This window comes from Pteropus medius, unplaced genomic scaffold (assembly GCF_902729225.1).
Source record: "Pteropus medius unplaced genomic scaffold, Ma_sr-lr_union100, whole genome shotgun sequence".
In the NCBI taxonomy this organism is placed as follows: domain Eukaryota; kingdom Metazoa; phylum Chordata; class Mammalia; order Chiroptera; family Pteropodidae; genus Pteropus; species Pteropus medius.
In genome coordinates this window covers 19,124,406-19,148,428 of record NW_024351729.1, presented here as the reverse complement: position 1 = coordinate 19,148,428, position 24,023 = coordinate 19,124,406, and the positions used below count along the sequence as shown (strand labels likewise).

Sequence of the window (24,023 nt, the reverse complement as noted above, 5' to 3'; positions counted from 1 at the left end):
TAAAATCCTTTGCAATGGAATTGCTAGGAAAACAACTGAGGAACCTGAGCTGTGGTAAAATGATAAGTGAAGGCAGAACGTGTGATAAGGTGGGAAAGGTTTAGCTGGTTAGAGCTTTTAATGAAGTGGAAGTGTTGTTCTGGGTGTACTTAAGAGCTGGAAAGACAGACAGGTATGTTCTGAAAAGCAGTGCTTGAAATTGAGATTTTGGAAGTGATGTATTTATAGTTAATGACTAACTGTTCAGAGTTTGACTTTAGGAGTATGTAGCCGAGGAGAAAAAGGGTGATGGAGGAAAAGTGGTCAAGGAAATAAGTGGTCAGAGTGCTGCGTGGGCCATACAGATAGAGAAAGCCAGTGATTCAGAAACTCTAGTTTTCAAAGAATGAGGGAGACTCACTAGGAAGTTCTCAGTAGTGAATCTGCTTTAGGATTTCAGTGGGATTCTGGCACATTTTGAGATTAAAACGTCTCGTTGATTCAGGACCCCTGACTTAATTCTAAAGGTCTACTCTTCTCAATGATCCTTGAGTTGGAGCTGACTCAGATCACACTTCCTGGGGCAACTTCTCACTAAACTCCTTATCACAGCCTCTGATATCTATGGGTAGGAAGTGCTGGGTAAGGTGTGTAGGGAAAGGAAATGCAGAGTGGACTTAATCTCTTTCCCATAACATCATGTTTTATGAGCGTTTGGTTTTTTAATAGTTCATTTTGATTCTATAGCTATTTTGCCATAAAGAATGTGATTCTTATATTTATTTTTATTATCGATAAATATCTAAGGTAGCATATTTTCCCTTATTAGCTTCTCACCTCCAAAGAATTGTGTTTGTCCCTGAATCTGATCCCATTACCCCTTTCATCTCTTATATACTCTTCCACCATCCTCTAGTGATTCATATACATCATGAGCCAATTCCCTTCTCATACTATTCTCTCCTCTAAGAACTTCCTTCACATTCTTGGCTTAAATTGTGACCTGAATATCACCCACAATGACCACTTCCCTTCTTGTTTTCTAAAACAGGAAATTAGTTCTCTTACTCCCCACATGACTCAAAGCCAAACAGTTGGAGTATGTGTCTTCCTTGCTAAAAATTCCTATCAAACCCCTTTCCCTCTTATCTGTTTAAAACTTCCAAGTGCTGTAAAGATAAAACTGACAGGCTTCTTTTTCCTTCACCCTTATTCATGACAGCTATAGCTTCAGTGGATGGAAAATGAGTTAGAATTTGACTTCTCTTCTGTTAAGGCAATATTCTGTGGTATCCATTTTGAAATCAGAATATCCATATTTATATAATTAGTTGCAATAAAGGCACACACTCTTATGTTAAAAAAATCAATATAATATTTAAATTAATCCAAAAGGTCAACTAGAAGTGAGAACAGGACTTAGTCTAAAGCCTTCTCTTTCACGAGATAGTGAGAATTATCTTCAATCTTCTAACTTTGTTCAACAATCAATGAGTTGAGACTAAATTCCTAGCTCAAATGTGTGAAGTGAAGGTAAATACTCAGAAGGAAAGATAAAATTATATTCTAATAGACTTGATTTATAATGTGCACCTGAATTCACTGAGGAGACACAGCAGCTTCCTGCAAAATTGAAGGCAGGGAAGACTCTCGAATAGGCACGCTTTGCTCCTTTTCTTGCTATGCTTTTACATAGTTTTGTTTTGTTTTGTTTTGTTTTTAACTTACATTGAATCGTCTGTATCTATTAACATTTTTCCAGCAATAACCGTCAGCTTTCTTTTTTTATTTTTGGTTTGGCTTTACAAAATGGAATTGGTAAAAAATTTTCATAGCTCCTTAAACTATTTCATTAACAGATTACTTAAAAAGAGATTTTAAATAAATGCCTACTTCTGTTAGACAAATCAGTAAGAAATAAAGACATCAGCGCCCTAATACTACATAACATAAAAATAAAATTAACTTTACATAGCTTTTCAGGACCATACATAAATATCATATGTCGTATATTTGTTTCTGTCATTCTTGGTTGCTAGGTAGATAACACTGAATTTTACATTTGTGATTTGTTTATAAATCTAAAATTGTAGAATTTTCCTAAAATTATGTTTACACAAATAGCTAAATGCATTTTTAGCTAGTAATGTAACCTGAATGCATATTCCTAAAGGTATCAAACAATTAGCAAATCTAATACTAAGTAATTCAAATCTCTGCCTGCCATATATGTACCTTATAATGCATTTATTATCACAACCTTGTCTGATAGTTTGTTTAAACATGAAATGTGTCACAATGCCATGTCCTCAAGAGATCCCTAAGAGTCTTTTTGTTCTTTCATTCACTTCTGCCACCCAATCTCTTGACATTCCTTAGCAGGTATGCAAAATATAACAGTTTTCGAAACAATTGACATACGTGATCGAAAATGTAACTTAGGGGTGTCATTTATCATAACAAAATCTCATTTCCTTAACAGTTATTAACTTTACAGAAAAGAGGAGATAAATTAATGGAAAAATTCAATGAGACCTTGTGATGTTGATTTGGAATTGTGTTGTAATAGTCATTTTAGTATGAACAAAGTACATAAGCAAAAACAGGTTAGCTACTTTAATACCGGACACCTGGACCTCATATGCATCATTTCGCCTTTGACATATGCATAATTAATGTATGTCTCCCTTGATTGCTGATTCAGTAAATCTAAGTTAGTTATTTCCATCTTTATTAATTTAACTATTTGGGATGTTAAATGGTGTGTCTTTTTCAGCTATGATATTGCTTACCAAAATAAAATATCTAACTTATAAAATGTTAGTTTACTTCATTTTAGCTTCCATTTAATTTTCCTAGGGTACATAAATCTATAAGCCATTTAATAGATTTTTGGCATAAATATCTTGTATTACATGAGCCCATAGTGCTTAAATGACTTCATAATCTGCAAGAAAAAAAAAACTTTGCTTGGTATCTAGTACTAACCCATAATATACTGGCTTAATAGAGTCAATCGAATGGAAATTTCTTACTAAGATGACTTCGTTAGAATATAATTGTAGTTGAGCCCATCATTAACATTCTAGGACTGACGATAACACCGGCACAATTTCAACTGGAGCAAATGACATTACTTAGTAGAAATAATTTTTAGTGAGCATTTTTCCTCTATAGAAAAATAATAACAACATGATAGTAACAGAATTTTGACTATGCTGTCATTTTGAAATTAGATGTACGGAATCTATTAGACTTCTTTTTAGCTAATTGGAAAATAAGAGGGATATAGAATTAAGATTCACACTCTACTGGGAACTTAGAGACAAATTAAAATGTTAGATATAATTAAATCATAGAGTTTGAAAAGACTTGAGAGGTCATCTATCTTGTCAAATTGCTTTTATCTGAGAAGGAACAAACTTAAATCATCCTTCCATGATTACTATCTGAACCCTTTTAAATATAACCCCAATTAGCTTAGCAACTTGAAGCAATGTTTAACAATTTTCATTGCTGGAGAAATCATCCTAATATCTGAATACCTCAGATTGTAGACAGTTTTGGTTTGTCATCAGTTTATGTGAAGAAAGACATATTTAAAATCTTTCCATGATGAATTAAAAAGCTGTCAATTCAAGATTGCTCTGTTCTAACCAGAAGAAAGTCCTCACTTCTTTAATGGTTTTTATTCTTGTGTTTCCTTTCAAGCATTTTCATTATTTTTATGATTCAAAATTAATAATATTTATAAGTCTATGTCTCACTTATTTTCTTGAAGCCCAAATTAGACAAGAAGATTTCAAAAATGAGTTTCAATGGAGTTAAGTACAATAGAATTCCTCACTGTTCTTACCACTGTATATTGTCTATGTGTGTGTTTTAAACTTCTGCAACCCTATACTATCTATATTTTTTTCTGTTACCATAATTAAGTCTCAAATTTGTTCTCCTACTCACCCTGATAACTTACCATCTTCCCTTGGGACTTTGTTTCATTACAATGAATTTGTATATGAAGAATTAAAGAAAAATTATTGGGAGAACAGAACTCACCCTAGGTGTGAAGGTGGCATCGTTGATAGAATGCATGTGACCATAAAGTGACTGCTCACATTTACCCTAGAAAGACAAAGGAGAAATAAAATCAAATAAATTCCACTCATGGTATGTAAAGAAACTGAAGGATAATTCATTGTATTTGTTTTAAAGTAATGTTTTAGTCCGATTATAAAATTAATACATTCCATGACAGAAAATGCCAACTTTTCTATCGGCTACCATTTGGAATCAAGCAGAGCTGTGCTGATGAGTGTGCCAACAGGGCTCGTAACCACGTGGAAATTCTTGTACCTTTGCTTTTATACCATTGAGCTGGTGGTGAACTCTCAAAAGACTGCGTTTTGCAAATAGCATAGTTTTCAAGCCATGGGGCCAAGTCGTGAAGCTCTTCTAGAAGGCTCTTATTTTCAGCACATGATTTCTGCCATTGTTGGGAATGTGGAGTTCTTTCTTCTTTTCTGTTTTTAGTTACAAGATCATGTTTTAATTCTCGAATTTTTGGTTTGGCACCAAAATCATCACATGTATAAAAATGTTATAAAACATGTACATAATATTTTTAACACAAAATAATCATTTGTTTTGTGAAAATCAATACTTCATATCTATTCATTTAGATCATCATTTCCAAACAAAAGCAAAAAGTAACCGCAAAAATTTCCAAGCTTCACTTTAAATGAGTCCAAGAAAAATGGCCCATAACACATTACAAAGGGGGTTTAAGCGTGGGGCTTATCATTTTCACCCATATATTCAAAGGGCATTCTTAATTATCTTGGGGAAATAATTCAAATTCTGTAGAATCAGAGAAATATGTACTTGGAACATTGTTTGTAGATTTTGTTATGGGCTGAAATTCAAATTTAATTCAACAAATATTTTTGAGCAATTAATATATGTTGGGCACAACTCTAGGTGAATGAAATAAAGAACTTGTCCCCACTGACCTTACATTTTAGGGAGAGAGGAAGAGAATAGACATTTTTAAAAGGTACAAAGTAAGTTAGAAGACAATAGGTATTGTGAAAATAATAAAAGTCAGGCAGGATAAGTAAGGGGTTTCACGAGTTTTGGGACTGAGATGCTAAGGACAAATCAAATTACCAGGTAGAACGGTGTGGTGTGACCACATTCAAAAAGTAAGTTTTGAACAAAGACTGATGATGAAAAGGGAGTTAGCCAAGCAGATACTTGGAGAACAAGCATTCTAGGAAGAAGGAATAACTGGAGAAAATGTATGAAAGTGGGAATTTGCCTGGTGTGTTTTTGGAATAGCAAAGAGCCAAGCTGGCTGGAGAGAAGTCAGTCAGGAGGAGAATAGGTTTACTCAAAAGGATTCATCTACTCTCATTCACTACCTTGTATTTACTTAGTCCTAAATCATTCAGGCTGGAAGATAGATTACAGAAAAAACTATGAAAAAGAGATATTAAAGTTAGTCTTCGTCATGCCCCTCATTTACAGAACATTCATGAAATATTTTGGAACTATGCAAAGTTGGCAAGGCTTTACAACTAGGCTCTAATTAGCCCTCACCGTTGCATTTAGCAAACTGTTTCAAATATTTATTTACAGAATTAATACATGCTATTAATACCTTTTCACAGAAGGCAAAATTTACTGACGTGAATTTAAATTTCATAAAAATATGTTGAACAATTTGGCACTCTCTCAGAATCCACCCTGCCCATGTCATTCTGTTTCAATATCTTGATACTGTTACAACACCAGTTATATTGAGAACTTCAAATACCTAAATCACCCAAACACCTAAAGTAGAAATAAATTACAAAGCCAAAATGGTAAAGTATAAAATGTTATAATTAGCATTTATAATCTTAGGAATTTTTATGGTTAATTTTATTTGAGAACTAACATCATATAGAGTTATATAATATTTATTTGTATAGTTAGTGTTAATATTTTTAAAAATCTATTTAAATTAGCAAAATTGCCTTAAAATATTTTTTTTTGCATTAATAAAAGTTTTTACATTTGGTCTTCTTCTAAATTGTGAACCTCTAAACTATTTGGTTAATTAGTAAGAAAAATGGAGTTTCCTGATTCAAATTCTGAATGCCACGTTTTAATTCAAAATGGAATCTCTAAGGCACCCTTGAAAAGCCCTGGAAATACAGGTAATAATGGAAATGCTGACGGAACACATTTATGCTGCTGTAACAAAACCTGACTTGAAGATAAATGTTTCATGAATTAGGAAAAGTTAAAACAGCTTTTTCTATCTAGCTCTGTTCCCAAGATAAAAGTGAATCTACTCTTTTTGTGGTATAGAGAATATGTGGGTTACTAATATGCTAGTCTGCAAACAGCCTTAATCAAAAGCAATACCCAAACTGGGACGTTAAAATTTGGAATATCTTCTTTGATGAAATCTTGTCAGAATCGTTTTATTTCAAAGAAGTAGAAAAAGTGAAAAAGAGGAAAGAGTCTTATAAAAAAAAAAAAATCGTGTGACCAAACATGTCATTGCTCCAGTATTTGTTTCTCTCAGAGAAGCTGCATGCAATAATGGTTTCTATCACTGGCCCTGGGGATAGAAACGTCTGGGATTTAATTCTTGAAATTGTTTCCTAATAGTCGTGTAACCTTAAACAAATTGCTTCACTTCATTCACTGTGCTTCAGTTGCCTCATTTAATTCTCAAAACAAACCTATAGGTTAAATAACAGTACTGTGTCCAGAGAGGTAAAATATTTAACCTATAGGTTTGTTTTGAGAATTAAATGAGATTAAATGCATGTGAAATGTTGGTAGAGTGCCTAGAACAAAGTAAGAGCTTAAAGAATATTAGCTCTTAACTTGAGACATAAACCATTGAAATGCTGATGACTTTGAAATCAATGTTTCCACCCTTAGCCATCTATTTGCCTCTTTAATGAGCTCAGGAAGGAGCCTTAGAGTCATCAGTGCTGTTTCTTGTTTGTCCCTCGGATTCATTCCCTATGAGGCGTTGCCCTGCTCCATGTCCTGCTAACCACATCGCTTTGGGCTCTCAGGCCTCCTGTCCTCTGGTAAGACTGAGCCAGAGGAAAGCATTAGCAGGACATGGTAGAACAGAAAGACATCGAGGACAGATAAATAACCACTTGAGCTCCCTTCCTGTTCAGTAGTGATTCGGTCAGTGGCCCTGTCCTCTACCCAATTGCATAACTCCTCTTGTGCTGGTTCTCCCCCATGGCAACAGCTCACATGTGTCCAGTAATGCCCTCCTTCTCCAGGCCCTTCAGACCGAGGGGCAGTAATGGCTTTCCAGTGTTGCTAGCCTTTCAGTGCTGTATTTGGTCCCTTAACCCTGTTCACACTTCTGTAAACATACAACTTGGGTTTGCGCCCTCTTTCCTGCTGGTGATATAGCATGTCAGGCATCATATGCAAAAACAGACTTGTCTGATATAGCATGTCAGGCATTATATGCAAAAGCAGATTTTTTAACTTCCCAGTTGCCCATCTTGACCCTTGAAAAATCTTTCCCTCTGAATAAAGGGCATCGCCAATTGCTCAAACAAAAAACCTAGGCAATCAAACACCTAAGAATTAGAATACCTCTCTTCCCCCGACCCTACCAGTTCTCAGCTAGTACATCTCTTCTTTCTGAAACATACAGCTCTACTCTGCCCATCTCTGTCTCTCTCCATCATTACCACTCTAGTGCAGGACATTGTTATATGGAGCATGCGGACAGCAGAAACATCCTTATTGATCTACTTGCTCCTACTGTCACCCCACTCCCCATCCATTTCTCTTGCAGCCACTAGAGTGATCAATAAACCTGAATCAAATCATACCATGCTGCTGCTTACAGCCATTCAAACAATTATTATTTGTAGTTAGGTCCAAAGGCTCTACATTGTTTGGCTCCTATCTGGCTATCTGACATCGTATCTCATCCTTTACCATTCTCCCTTCTCATGTATGAACATTTTCAATATCCATGAATATTTTTATGTTTCTACAGTCAAGGCTTTCTGGACAAAAACAACTATCCCTGAGTTAAAGGATGATTCAATTGCAACTCTACAGATAGAGACCTCTGGAGAGATTCAGGGGCACCTCCCCCTGAGGCATTTGTTTTTTGTTTGTTTGTTTACTTTCCAGGGGTTGCAAGCTTGCAAGCCTTTCTCTTTCTCTTCTCTTCCCCTTTCTCTTCTCAGAGAACTGTTTATACTTCGAAACTCGATTTCTCTTCTCCCTTCCTTCCTTCCTTCCTTCCTTCCTTCCTTCCTTCCTTCCTTCCCTTCCTTCCTTCCTTCCTTCCTTCCTTCCTTCTTCCTTCCTTCCTTCTTTCTTTTTGTCTTTGTCTTTTTGTCTTTGTCTTTGTCTTTGTCTTTGTCTTTGTCTTTGTCTCTGTCTCTGTCTCTCTGTCTGTCTGTCTCTCTGTCTATCTCTCTCTCTTGCTCAATCTCGCTCTCCAAATTTTCTCTCTTTCTCTCCCTACCCTCCTACTCCAGACAGGCAGAAGGGCTCTGAATTTCATAATTTGGGAATCTCTTTTCATAGTATATAACTCACTGTACCTACAGGGTATATATACCTGGCTATCACTGCTTCTCCCCATGAGAAATTGGGGAATGGCAAATCAACACAAACTGCTTGGTGAGTAAATAAATTGTCTGACCTCTGATCAGGCAACCTTCTGTTTCCTGTCAGAATAAATACATAAGTAAATATAAATATAAACCATAATATTGTCACAGTTACCTTCCTGTTCTTCTAACAGGCCTGCCATGCTCCTGCCTTTATATTTCCTGTTTCTCTACCTTGCATATTTTCATGTAGCTAGAGGCATGCCCTTGTGCTTCTTCCCATCATGCTTTCAACTCAAACTCATTCTTTTCCGTGACGTCCGAGATCTAATATTCTTGCCCCTACTCTGATACTTACTCATACAGTTGCAGACATTTTATGAAACCCCTTTCATTTTCTTCTTGGGCACTCCATCAGACTAGAGGTCAGGTGTGGCCGTGTGACTGAGCTCTGCCCAGTGAAATTATGAAATAAGTCCCATGCAGCCTTGACTCTGAAAATATCCCACACGATCCTCTAAGCTCTTTATTTTTGCCTATTTTTTGGAATGTAGGCACAGGGGCCCTGGAAGATAGAGGAGCACAAATGGAAGGAGCCTGGGTTTCTGAACCACTCCAAGAAGAAAAGCTACCAATTAAGACCTTCTAACTGGATGTTCCATGAATGAGAACTAAGCTTCTACTGTGTCAAAACCCTCAGAATCCAGGGTTTAATAATTTCATCAGGTGTTGATACCTGATAAATAGGTCATCCTCTTTTGTTTCTTTCATGTTACTCATCATCAAATAAATTTACTTAATGAGTTTGTTTCCTTGTTTATTGTTGGTTTCCTCCCCCTAGAATTGAGCCCCATAAGAGAAAAATGTTTGAAACTTGTTTGTCTTGTCCACCACTCAATTATCTCTAAGGCCCAAGATAGCTCTTATAGAATTCGATAAATATTTGTTGAGTGAAAAAGTGAATAGTAACATGGAGATCACAACTAAAAATTGCAAAAATTCTCCTTCACAATATATGTTTATTTTTGGACAAATAGCTTGGCAGCCTTTTCAATATTTAATCAGTCTTAATCAGTCATGACAGGGAATGTACACTGTCTTTTTTTTTTTTTTTACATTTTATAACTGTTTTATTTAAGGATCACAGGTAAACACTGAGGCTTTGGCACTTTTTTTTATTATTAAGTTTATTGAGGTAACATTGGTTAATACAATTATATAATTTTCAGGTATATATTATAATTTGACATCTGTATATTTTATATATTATAATTTGACATCTGTATATTTTATTGTGTTTACCACCTAGAGTCCAGTTTCCTTCAGCTACCATGTATTTGATCCCCTTTTCCCACATATCCTACTGCCCCTGACATTGCCCCGATCTGCCTTCCTCCACTCCCCCATCCCCTACCCTCTGGTAACCATTAGTCTATAGTCCATATCCATGAGTCTCTGTTTGTTTGTCCTGTTCCTTTGTTGCTTTTAGGTTTATATCCCACATATAAGTGATATCGTGTGATTTTCAACTTTTTCTGTCTGGCTTATTTTGCTTAGCATGATTATCTCAAGGTCAATCCATGTTATTGCAAATGGCAGTATTTCACCTCTTCTTATGGTTGAGTATTATTCCATTGTATATATATATGTACCACAGCTTCTTTAGCCAATCATCTATCATCGGACACTTCAGTTGCTTCCATGTCCTGGCCACTGTGAATAATGCTCCTATGAACATTGGTGTGCAAATATCTTTTTGGATATTTGTTTACTTTCCAGGGGTTGCAAGCTTGCAAGCCTAGAAGCCTTCCCCTTTCTCTTCTCAGAGAACTGTTTATACTTCGAAATTCGATTTTCCTTCCTTCCTTCCTTCCTTCCTTCCTTCCTTCCTTCCTTCTTCCTTCTTTCCTTTCTTCCTTCCTTCCTTCCTTCCTTCCTTCCTTCCTTGTCTTTGTCTTTGTCTTTGTCTTTGTCTTTGTCTCTGTCTCTGTCTCTGTCTTTGTCTTTGCGTTTTCAAGTCTTTGGGGGTAAATACCCAGTAGAGGGATTGCTGGATCATATGGTACATCAATTCTTAGTTTTTTGAGGAACCTCCATACTGTTTTCCATAGTGGCTGTACCAATTTGCAGTCCCACCAGCAGTGTATGAGGGCTCCTTTTTCTCTGCATACTCTCCAACATTTCTTATTACTTGTCCTGTTGATTATAGCCATTCTAACAGGTGTGAGATGGTATCTCATTGTAGTTTTGATTTGCATTTCCCTAATAGCTAGTGATGTTGAGCATCTTTTCAAATATTTATTGGCAATTCGTATGTCCTCTAGGGAGAAGTGTCTGTTCAGATCTTCTGCTCATTTTTTCATTGGATCACTTGTTTTTTTGTTGTTATTTGTATGAGTTCTTTGTATATTTTGGATATTAGGCCCTTATTAGAGGTATTGTTTACAAATATATTTTCCCATTCAGATGATTGTCTCTTTACCTTGTTGATAATTTCTTTTGCTGAACAGAAGCTTTTTAGTTTGATGTAGTCCCATTCATTTATTTTAGCTTTAACTTCCCTTGCTTTTGAGGTCAAATTCATAAAATCCTCTTTAAGTCCAAGGTCCTTGAGTTTCGTTCCTATGTTTTCTTCCATGCATTTTATTGTTTCAGGTCTTATATTGAAGTCCTTAATCCATTTTGAGTTAATTTCGGTGTGTGGTGACAGACAACAATCTAGTTTCATTCTTTTGCAGGTGGTTTTCTAGCTTTTCCAGCACCATTTATTGAAAAGGCTTTCCTTTATCCACTGTATGTTTTTGGCTTTTTTGTCAAAAATTATTTGCCCATATAAATATGGGTTTACTTCTGGACTCTTGATTCTGTTGCACTGGTCCATGTGTCTGTTTTGCTGGCAATACCGTGCTGTTTTGATTACTGTCGCTTTGTAGTATAACTTGAAGTCAGGCAGAGTGATAGCTCCAGCCTCATTGTTTTTTCTCAAGATGGCTTTGGCCATGAGGGGTCTTTTGTGCTTCCATACAAATCTGATGATTTTTTGTTCCATTTCTTTAAAAAATGCCAATGGAATTTTGATGCGGATTGCATTAAATCTGTATAATGCTTTAGGTAATAAGGTCATTTTAACTAAGTTGATTTACACTGTCTTATTCCCTGAACTCCCTTGTCATAACTTGATTTTAACTCAGTAGCATATTTTCCCATTGACATTGTCATTGCCCCTTAAACTTAACTATTTGGAAACATTTTAAACAACTATATGGAGATAACTGATGACTCAGTGAAAAAAGCAGCTTTACATTTATTGAGTGTTTATTATGTCACTAAAGCCTTGTGATAAGTGCTTTAGTTTTATTATCACATTTAATTCTCATAACAACTCAATGAGCTGGGTACTATTGGAATTTCCTTCCATAGATGAGAAAACAGAAGCACTAATCCATGATGGCATAGATAAAGAGTGCCAGAGCCAAGATAGGAACTCTTTTTTATCTAATTACTAAATTACCTAATCCTTTTTGTGCAAGAAATTTTATAAAATATAAAATTATAAATCGTCATAAAGTAATTACCAAACATACTGTCATCGATATCGTTAAAGAGCTAATGTTCACAAACTTCCTTTTTCATTATAATGACATTTATTTAACCAATAAATTCAATATTCTTTGAAAAAATTGAACAGACTTCAAAATATAAATTGAGCCTTCCCAACTGAGGTTTTTAAAGGCTATCTTGTAAAATATCTTTTAATATGTTAAAGTGTCTTTAGTAACATATAACTTACAGTAAAATGCACAAATCTTAGGGACTTAGCTCAATGAATTTTTACCTGTGATGTATCTGTGTAACTGCTATCCAGATTAAGATATAGATCATTTCCATCACTCCAGAAAGTTTCTCTATGTCCTTCTCAGTAAAAACATTCCCACAATTTTTTAAACTATATTTTATTAGAGAAAAGAAATATGGGATATGGTTGAAAAATTAAATATTACAAAAGACCATCTAATGAAAAGTCTCTCATTTCAGGTCATCCCTAGATACAACCACTGTAAATAATATCTTTTGCGTTATTTCATGGTACATTTGTGCACATACATTCCCCTTTCTTTACGTTGTCAGAGTGTCTACATCAGTTCTTGCATAAATGAAAGTATATTATATATGCATTTTATTATGAGAGGTAATACATTATGGTGGTGAAAAATGTGATCCTGGAGTGAAATTACAGGGTTTAGAGTTTAGCTCATTGGAAAGTTACAGGTAATATCTCTCATTCGTATAAATACTAGGCAAAGCACTTTACATATAGTAACTCTTGTAATCTCTACCATAGACAATTGGTAATATTGTAAATTCTCACTTACAGTTGGAGAACTTTGTGTAAAGTGATTAGTATAGTGCCTCCACAAGTAAGGGATATTACCATTTATGGAATAATTGGTCTTCTTTTCTAGTCCTTGTTCTGCTTTGCAATTTTTTGTTGGCTACTGAGAATTAAAAAATAACCACACTCCCAGGAAGACTCATTGTTCTATAGCCATGATCACAAACATCAGAACTAGTTTTAAACTTGTCTAATTAATTGGAAACATTTTCATAGCTCTGCTTACAAGTAAACAACCAGAACTGATTTTAAACCTATATAATTAATCAATGACAACTAACTTCAGTGTACACTTCTAGAAAAGCCAAATAGCAGCAATAGATTCATGATTTGAAAGACAGCCAATTGGCCAAAGATTCAATACAGTGAACATGTTCCTAAGGCTGATATTAACCTTCTGCCAGCTGTGTAAGAGACAAAAAACAAGCTTCAATAACCAACACAACTACTCTTCTAAGCTTAACCTGAACCACTTCTTCCTTTATAACTAACACAATCTAAAGTAAGCTCTTCACAAAAAGTGAATATAAGATCAGTAATTGGGTTTGCTCAATGAGTATAATTCTGACTAGTATAACTTTCCTCATTTAAGTATATGATAAATTCAGTTTTTGTTTGTTTCAGATCTCGAGTGGTGGTCTCATCCTTTGACACTGCAGAGAGAATTAAGGATGTGTTAGTTTGGGGCTGCTATTACAAAGTACCACAGACTGTGGCTTAAACAACACAAATTATTTTGTCACTGTTCTGTGAGCTAAAAGTCCAAAATCAAGATATTGGCAGGGCTGGTTTCATGCTGAGGCCTCTCCTTGGCTTGTACAAGGCCATCTTCCCCTTATATCTACACATGGTCTTCCCTCTCTCCTCTACTAATACCAGTCAGATAGAATGAGGGCCCATTCCAATGACCTCCTTTAGCCTTAATTAACACTTTAAAGACCCTTCTCCAAATATAGTCACATTGGGTGATACTGGGGGCTAGGACTTCAACATATGAATTGAGGTGACACAATTCAGCCCATAATAAAGGGCTGGAGAGACTTTTATTCCTCTACTCATGAAATATCCTTGGCAGTACAATAGCCATTGGGGCATTCATTAGCTAGTTGCAAGAGTTAAATTGTGACATTATCTTATAGTATTTATTGTATTGTATATTGAATTTACATATATTAATGTACTTTGAGCTAATATGCAATCTCAAAATGAAAAGTTGATTTTTATGTCATATTTGAGCATATTTTTAAATAGACAGATACTATACATGCATGTAATATAATGGTGATATCCTTGGAACACTCTGAGCCTCAGTTTTCTCATCTGTAAAATAGAAATAATGAGTATCTACCTGATGTCATCATTGCGAAGGTTTAAATAATTCGTGTAAAGCGCTTTGATTGCTGCCTGAGACATAGCAAATGCTCAATTAATGTTATTACATAGTAACAATATACAGATTACAAAATCTTTGATAGCAGGAATGACTTCTATTATCTTCATCACTTCATAATTACAACCGCAGGGATGAGCTGGCTCAAGAGAGATATTTAATAAATGTGTTTGAATTAATACACACATACATACACGTAATAGGGCCATTCTTAGGAAAATTATTAAGATTGGTAGGTTTGTTTTTCACTAACAACTTTCTTTTCTTTACCATGTGACCTCTGCCTTTTCGAGGCAATTCAGGTAAAAGGGCGAACCTCTCAAGAATTTTGATTTTATTAAAAAATCGTCATAGAGTAGAACTCTAGAAAATGGAGTCCCAACAATCAAATTTCACAACCATTTGACAGTTGCACAGAATAAAGTTTTGCACGTGCAGTTTTCTCCTGTCCACAGGACCCTCTGCAGCCTGTATCCCATGAGTCCCATACCCCATTAGCCCCGGCACCCCCTCACACTGCGATGTAAAGGCACCGTCTCCTCAAAGCTTTAGTCCTGTGTAAATTTCTAGAAACTAATTGCTTTTGGTAAATAACTAAAAACTTTTAAGAAAAATTGATAAATAAAACTTTAAAGTTAAAGAGAATTATATTTTGTAAATGTGTCCTATGCATTTATTTAAATTTTATGATCAATGAACAGTACGATTAAAGAAGAGTAAGCAAATTGTGTCCAAGGGTGAACGGAATTAAAGTTTATACCAACTGTGAGAAAAATATTCTCCTACTCATTACCAGCTATATGTAGCTTATTTTTATTATAGGTATTACCATAGATATTCAGTTTAAAAATTAATGCCAAAGAATTTTATGAAGATACCTTTTAAATTGAACAGGGACAAATATTTAATATAATAATTTATGCAACATTCATATTTTCTGTAAATCTTTTTAAAATATAATTTTGTGAAACCAAAGAATTTTAACCTGAGGGTTTACATAATATTAAATATATATATATAAAGAAAATTTGCATCACTATTACTGAAATAATCTCACTGGTATATAAATTGAAAACAAAATAATCATTAACAAGGCTCCTGGTTTTTGTTATTTCATATAAATAACTAACCATGTCTGTGAAAGATTGATTGCACCTTTTAAAATGTTTTCTGAATCCACGTGTAATTAAGATGAATTAAATATGCAAATCAAGCCTAATTAGCTTCATTTATTAATGTTAGTTTGCCTTGCTTCTATAAAATTTCTGCTGTTGAATTTTTTTTTTAGCTCATGGTATTCTTGATTTCTTTGTTCTATGTTGAATTGCTGAAGAAACAAAGTTTTGTTTTTTTGTTTTTTTTTTCCCCAGAAGGAAGAAAAGTTTTCACATGGGGTTCTGGGTACCACTTACAAAGAATGTTTTTTTAAAAATGCTCCCAGTGGCATAAAAAAAACTACTGCATTATAGTTGTATATATTTATAACCACCTTCCTTTAGGTTATATTTAATTATTTTAATTTCATCAAAGCAGCAACCCCTCTGGGCATTTCTTTTAAGAAAGACAAGCCTTTTATTACAACATGTCCAACATGGTGATTAAGTGGAACTCAGAGATGGTGTAGAGCAGGCATCATCAAATGAACTAAAGTCGTCTGGAGAAAAGCCTTTCCCTGAACAAAATATCTTAGTTCTCTGGCATTAACAAAACAAACCTCTCCATGTAAAAGCACCAGTCTCATGGAATTTATGTGGAAAACACTAAGAAACATAGTTATTGGAAACAATGCAAAGGAAATAGTGTAACGGTCAAGGGAAGCCTGACCATTACAGTGCAGAGTCAATCTCACTGGTTCCTGATAAGCAAAAGAGAGAAAAATTACATCTCAGGGCAAATAGATTTTAAAATTCCACAAATTTCTTTGTGATACCTATTTAATTCAGTGTTATTATACACTACAATCCGTTTCCAAAATTCAGAAATTATTTTATATTATTGACTATATTCCTGCTTAAGAGTTTACTGTTATTTTTAATAACAATTTTTTTTTTCAAGTGGAAAAGAAGTCCTTTGTTCAAGATTTCTGAGAGGAGACTTTTTATATTTATATTTATATTTATATTTATATTTATATTTATATTTATATTTATATTTATATTTATATTTATATTTATATTTATATTTATATTTATATTTATATTATATAAAATAATATAAGCATAAATTTGCAAGTAGCTGAAAGGTTTAAAAGAGAACTCCAATAAAGCTGGGAAAATAAGTGACACTGAAATACAATTGGAGAAAGTATCCTAGAGGTACAAACTGTAGGAAGCAGCTGTAATCCCTAAGGCAGAGGGGCCAAAGAGAAGAGGCCTGAGATGAGCTATTAAATCTTAATTTAGAATAAGGGCTTAAACTCAGACCTCTGAGAGGGTGCTCATGGGCTGAGGTTTGTACATCTGAACAGGGTGTGATGAGGAAAAACTGAAAATTTTTGAAAAAATTGTGAGTTTGGGAAAAACTGAAAATTGAATTCAGCTGCTGCTGGGATCAAGCCACGAGATGCCACAGGAATCCCACAAGAAGTATCTAGGGAGGATCAAGTTCCTACTTCCTCCTCCAGCCTCACAATCTATTTCTTGAGAATAAATCTAAGAAGTTACTAGATCGGGATGTACACATTCCTAAGGCTTTTAATACATAATGTAAAAATGCCCTATCAATCAAATTTATCCATTTTAATCCCTCAATAAGTTTATCTGAAGGTTAGTTTTCTACCCTTGTCCCAAATGGATATTATCATTTTTTAAATTAATGGTGTTACAGCCAGATTTAAGTCATTTATAAGTTCTTATATTATTAAACATATGCTCAAGGTTTAAAAAGTTCAAACAATACTTTGAAAGCAATTTAAGCGTTTAAAATTTTACTTATAATACCGAAGAATAATTGTAATACCGAAAAACAGTAGTCACCTGTCCAGGCTTTGGAGACTCCACTCCCTAGAAACAACAAAACTGAAACTCCATTAGTTGCTTTATTTTACGTCATCTCAGTATTCTCATCCACATCCCTAAATGAAATTTTAAACTGCTATTAACAGATGTATACATTTTAGATATTATCTTTTGATTTTCTATTTATTATGGATAATTATTAAACTATCATAAAATAGTATCCCTTTTCCCCTCACCTCAAGCCCCTCATATAACATTTATAGTTAAATCAATACTGTGTTTACATTATTAGTATTATGTTCTTAATGTTCACTACCAAACTAAAATATCAAGATTAGGTTTATTTTCTTATTTTTCCCTCCTCTCAGCTAATGACGAACTCATTTTATTTTTAGTTGCCAAATTTTAACTGTATCAGTTGCTAATGTCTCTTGTCACTCTCCAACAATCTCTCCATTCAATTTTCTACATATTAGGATACATTTATTGATCTGTGGCAAGATATTGGGTTGGACACTGGGTTTACAGAGGTGGCTAAGATACATATAACCCCAGTCCTGCTCTGCTGTAAAGAAATTTAGAGTTGAAGTGTTTGAGAAAATGTGAATGGAAGGGATATAGGACATATTAACATATTTCCTATTAAAAAGCAATTTTCGTTATTCTATAATGTGCTTGAATTTGACATTTAAATATACTGCTGGATTTCAGTTTGCAAATATTTTATTATTTTTTTACATTTATATTCCAAAGTAAAATTGGTCTGCATTTTTCTTTTATTTTCCTTGCCATATTGCAATATCACTGATACACCAGTTTTAGAAAATGACCAGGATTTTTTTCTTTTTATTCTTTCATGTCCTAGAATAGTTCGAACATCATTGGTATTATGTGTCCCTTGAAGGGTGAGAGGACTCATTTGTAAAACCATCTGGTCCCAGCACCTGTTTTAGAGGTTATATCTCTCAACTATTCCCAGTTCTTTCCAGGATATGGTTCTATTCAGGTTATCTACTTCTTTTGGTTTTTGTTGGTTTCAATTTTTTAAAATTATAATTGTCTAGAACATTTATTATTTCAACAGATATTAAACGATTGTTACTCTGCTAGCCACTGGTCAAGTTGCTGTGGTTACATTGTCAATTTTATTCCCATTTGAAATATTTAAAAACTAATAATCCTCATACACTGGTATTTTCTCTCCTTTATTTCATGTTTGTGGATATTATGTGTGTGTATTTTCCAAAATCTACTGGCTTATGGGACTGTCAATTTGTCTCTCCATGTGTAAAAGACAATTTGGTGTGTTATAAAATCACCAAGTCATATTTTTTCCCTTTAAACTGTCCTTTTTCTATCTGGCTTTTCATGTTTCAGAGGTGAATTATTTGTTCTTTATTATGGCTAATGCATTTTTTATTTCTGTAGAATGGTAGATTTTTCTTTATTCTTTCAATTCAAGTGGCTTTCTAAAATGTATCTACTAGAGAAAACGAACTTATGCTGGAGATCGAGTGCCCAAATCTGTGGAATAGAGTCGGGTATGGTTTTTCTTTTTAATTTTTATCTGAAGTCTGCAGATCTTCAAACTGTATGCATAGCTATCTAGTAGAGTTTGAAATAAGTTTGGTTACATGTGTTCTGATTTTGTTTTTGAAATGCCATTTATCCGTGTGATGGCTCCTTGTTTTCAGACCTCCATAACTGTCATTTTTAATGTAATTTTTCCAACTCTTTTACTCCTTTGCAAACTATGAATGCTCCATCCTCTTCTTCTATTGGAAAAGGTATTTAACATCATTTTCTACAAAGTGATTCAGTTTTCTGTGGTATCAATTCTGCTACTGCATAATGTTCATTCGATATATTTTAAATTGTATTCCTCTTCCTCTTCATATTACAATTTTCTTTTCATTTATTTCTGCTTATATATTATCTCATTTTAAGTAAATAAAATATCACCTTGGGTTTTATCAATGATATACATATACTTTTTTTAAAATATATTTTTTCTAAATTGTATAGAAAACCATTTTCCAAGGGATATTCTTCTTCTGGATCTTCTAGATGTCATTCTTTCTCATCGCCTCCATATACTTGTATTTTTATTCAGCTTCAAAAAAAAAGTCAAAATTTGTCTTGATGTTGTTTTTTCCTATAACATCCAGTGTCAGGATGACAAACTAAATTACACTTGTGCTGAAATTGTCGACTTCCATTTTCAAATTTGTAACTAAAAGTTACATTTTATTCCCTTATTATTCTTTCTCTTGAACAGAAATGAGGTTCCTATCTGCTTTAGTCCTCTCTCTGTCCCTCTTTGGTACTTTGAAACACTCACCTATAATTCCCAGCATGCACTGTACCCTGATTTCTTCCTAACTCCACTCTTTTCTTTGCCAATTTACTTTTATTGTCACGGTGACATCTTATAGAAAAGTGACCATATGTGTTTAGCTACATATCCCTAACAGTTGCTTGGGATCTAGTAAGTGCTTAGTAAATATTTACTAAATATCTGAACTAACACATGAATGAATTATTTCTTAATCCATTTGAATATTTCTAATAGTTTACTGTCATGTCAAGTAGGAGGTAAAATAAAAAAATAGAAATGAAATAATATCCATCACTTTTTTATATAATATTGTCTTACTTTTCTTGGGTCTCCATATGTGTGTCCATATATTTTTTTGGACACACATATGGAGCATTAAAGCAACATTATTTTATTGCTTCCTAATAATAAAGTTAGGATAGAAAATATTATCGGCATTTGAATCATTACTATCATTTTGTCACAAGATTGAAAATACCTTTATACTGAACCAAGGCTCTGCCAATTCAGGAGAGAAACAAGGAAAGGAGTTATGAGAAATAATAGAGTTGAGAAATGAAAATCATAAGAGGTTCTGAACAGTCTGAGGTAATATGTCGCTCTTTCAATCTGGTAGTAACTACTTGACATCAATAAGTTGAATAGTAAAAAAAAAAAAGAGCAAAACAAACTATATCAAATTGTTTTTGGCATGCAAAATTTGAATTTCCTTTTTTAATACTATCTTGTTTGAAGACACTTTCTGAGCACCCCGTTTGCTTTTTTTTTTTTTTTTTTTTAACTTCTAGGGATAGTAGAGTAGGGAGTAAATATCAAAAATACAGGTAACTAAAGATAGTTGAAAAGGTCCTTACTTCTTGATTGACATGCAACACATTATTGTAACTAAATACATAATTATCTTGAACGATAAAGGTTAATTTTTAAAAAGGACCTCTTAAAATGTGTTGAAAGTAACTACCTTAACTAAAGTATATGTTTAATAAGGCAATGTGTTGAAGTGAAATGGAAGAAAATGTAAACCAGTAACACAGTGTCACCCTCAAAATTTACATCTGTGTTAATGGATAGGTGAATGGCTGCATCAGATACATATTCCAGTCATATCATAAAGAAGGTAGAATATGTCATAAAAGCAAAGAGACAATCACATATGTTTGAAATAACTTAAAATTTTAATCTTGGAAGAAGGTATATTTTAATATGAATTTTTAAGGATGGACAGGATTTCAAAAGGGAGAGAGGGGAAGATGGTATTCAAGGTAAAAGAAACAGAAAAGCAAAGGCATGAGGAGAGAAAGCTTCTATCATGTATAAATGTCAGGCGAAATTGCTAGTTGGCTGTGACATTGAACATGTCCACTTCATATTAGCAGATAATTAGATAGGTCTTTGAGAAAAGTCTTAAATGTCATGATGAAATCACATTCAATGTGGTAGTGGGATGTCCTAAAAGTCTGACTGTGTAAATGACATAATTAGAATTGTTTTATTTGAAGAAAAGTCTTAAATGTCATGATGAAATCACATTCAATGTGGTAGTGGGATGTCCTAAAAGTCTGACTGTGTAAATGACATAATTAGAATTGTTTTATTTGAAGATATCATCAAGTCTCTCTTTATAGTAGAGTCTGGAGACAGAGGTCAGTGGTTTGGATATCCAAGGGAAAGGTACTGGTCTCCTGAACCAGAATGAAGTCAGTGGGAGGTAGACAGTAGAGAAAGATGTAAAAGGCAATGTAAAGGGCACATTTACAAGATTTAACAAATGACTTGAATGCTTGGGAAAGTGGAGAAGTAGAATAGAAGGTAACTATTTCCCCCATTCCATGTTGTTGCCCTAAAAAAAAAAAAAATTACATGCTCAATAGCCCAGAATATGGAGATCTTCACGATAACTCTTCAAATTTATTCCCCTTAGTTCTATCATTTTTTTTTTTACCCTATACTCCAGTCAAATCAAATTTCTTATGACTTTATGCATCAATGACTTTATCAATGCTGTCCTAATAGCCTCTTGGAAGTATCATCTCTACTTTTTAAATGCCCAATTCCTATTAATGACTCAACTGAAGTACCCACCTCATGTGAAGCATTCCTTCCAACTCCCCCACATAATATATATTACTCTTTACTCCATGTTAGCCTTTTAGTGGTTACTCTAGAACAGCACTTATCACACATTTATTTACTTATCAGTCCTCTTCCCAAATAGAGAATAAGATCACTGAAGAGAGATACTGTTTTATTCTCCTTTGTAATCTTTAGGACATAGATACACTCCTTGGCAAGGAGCAGGTACACAATGAATGATAGATGAATTAATAAATAAAATATGTGGAATGACATTGATGCTTTGAGCTGGAGTCATTAGGAAATAAAGCTGTCATTTACTGAAATAAACAATAACATGAGAAGTTGGGGTAAAGATGGTTGAGTTCAGGCCCAAGTAAATAATTGTCAATATTAATACGAAGCAGAGGGAATGATAGCAGCTTTGCCTAAATGAAGAGCTGAAGCCTAGGATATGGATGAATTATAAAAAGGGATAGAGAGCGGACAGACAATGTGAGAACTTAAAAACAAAGTTGTCAATATGATGTTTATTATTTTATTGATGAATTATGCATGAGGCATTTATAATTTAAGGAGGGGTTAAGTAATGTCGTGAAATATGTAAAAGAAAGAAAAAGTGGAGTCAGCAAATCTAGATGATTCAAGAATTATGTGCTGAACTGAGGAAAATGAAAGTCATTTCAATGAGTAGCAGGATTGAGGATTCTGTTTTCAGTTTATAGCCTTGTTGTCTGTGCCCATGTTGGCAGGCAGAGAGAAATTATTTTGCAGAGAGGAGGAAAGTAAAGATATAAATAAATGAGAGGGCTTGATGAAACGGTTCAGAGAAGGGAGAGTTTGAGAATGTTGTGAAGGATTACCAAGGGGAAAAGAATAGTTAATTCTGAGAGAGAAGCACAAAGAAAGAGAAGATGGATTGAGATACATTTTAAAGTAAAGAAGAAGAAAGGGAAGAGTGTAAATGGTATATTGTGTTCTCAAAACTGTATGAGCTGAGTTTATTCACTGAAAATTTGGGAAGGCATAGATTTAGTATTAGAATTTTAGTAGAATAGGGAAGAACAACCATGGGAAAAGAGCTAAACAGTAAGCACATAAGACATTTAAAAAATGATGCAACAATGAGAGTCTAGCTGAATTTAGAGGTAAAAAATTACAGTAGATCCAGTAAGTATGATTTTGTGCATTTCTCTAAATGTGCAGCAATGAGAGTAGTTAAGGGACACAAATCCTATTTTATTAATTACCGGGTCAGCTCTCAACAAAAGGAGAATGTGAGGTTAATTAGTTGAGTCTTTTGACAGGGATCAGAACACAAGATTTCTCACTGTTATAGCTGAATTAAAGAATACAGATTGGATATTCATATCTAAGTATTTTCTCCACTGAATGAAATGTATCCACATAGTCACTGATGGAGTTAAAAAAGTTGAACTGAATGCGTGGTGGAGAAAAAATAACTGTGCATTTGTAACCCAGTAGAAGGGTAAAGAGACAAGCATATACGCACAGGTGCTTCCCTCATGCTTACCAGTTAGATGCTTATCAACCAAATCCTCCTTTCAGGGCATGTCTATGAAGGGCTCTGGAGAACAGGCTTCAATTGTTCTTCCAGTACTTTCCTCCTAGGAAGTAGGAGTTTCTTCCCCTCTATGGAAAAGTGATGAATGCAGAGAAAACGTCTCTTCCTAATAGATGGTAGCATTATTGAATGAATTACGGACCACATTTCTGGTTGTATAGACTTGAAAGTAAGGTCACTGGGTATGATAAATTGGAAAAAGTCAAGGAACAATATAGGGCTATAATAAGAATTTAAAGTTTATTCACTGGAAGTGAAAAAGGTGAGAAAAAGGTTGCAATTAGTTCAACATCAGAGTTGAAGGCAACGCTGATAGACGGTTGAGTCACTTCAAGTTATGATGAGTTCTAAAGCATGGCTGAGTGATGGGGGAGGTAGAACAAAGCGATAATACTTAGAATTGGAATTAAAGAACTGAGAGGCTAGGAAGTGAGGAAGATCTTTATTATAGATGTTGAAGCTACTAAGCCAGTGGTTATCATTAGTGGATGAGCAGTTGTATTATCTGGGAAGCAATTTTAAGAAATATAATGCTTGGTCCTGCTTCAATTAAATTAGAATCTTTGGGGTAGGGCTGTTGGAAAATCAGTTTTATAAAGCTTCTCAGGTGATTCTAATGTGTTATCAGGGTTGAGAGCCACTATACTGGGCAATGAAGAAACAGAGAACAGAGTGAAACAGGTATTGAAGGCAGTGATAAAT

At 34.1% G+C, this 24,023-nt stretch overlaps 1 protein-coding gene across 1 annotated transcript in view; it reads right to left on the bottom strand.

The window, feature by feature from the left end:
• LOC120587738 (sperm-associated antigen 16 protein-like) overlaps positions 1 to 24,023 on the bottom strand; it is a 448,498-nt gene that overhangs the window by 208,528 nt on the left and 215,947 nt on the right. The window contains exon 5 of the mRNA XM_039844919.1: positions 4,036 to 4,101. Within this exon, the coding sequence (XP_039700853.1) occupies positions 4,036 to 4,101 (66 nt within the window). The remainder of the gene's footprint in view (positions 1 to 4,035; positions 4,102 to 24,023) is intronic.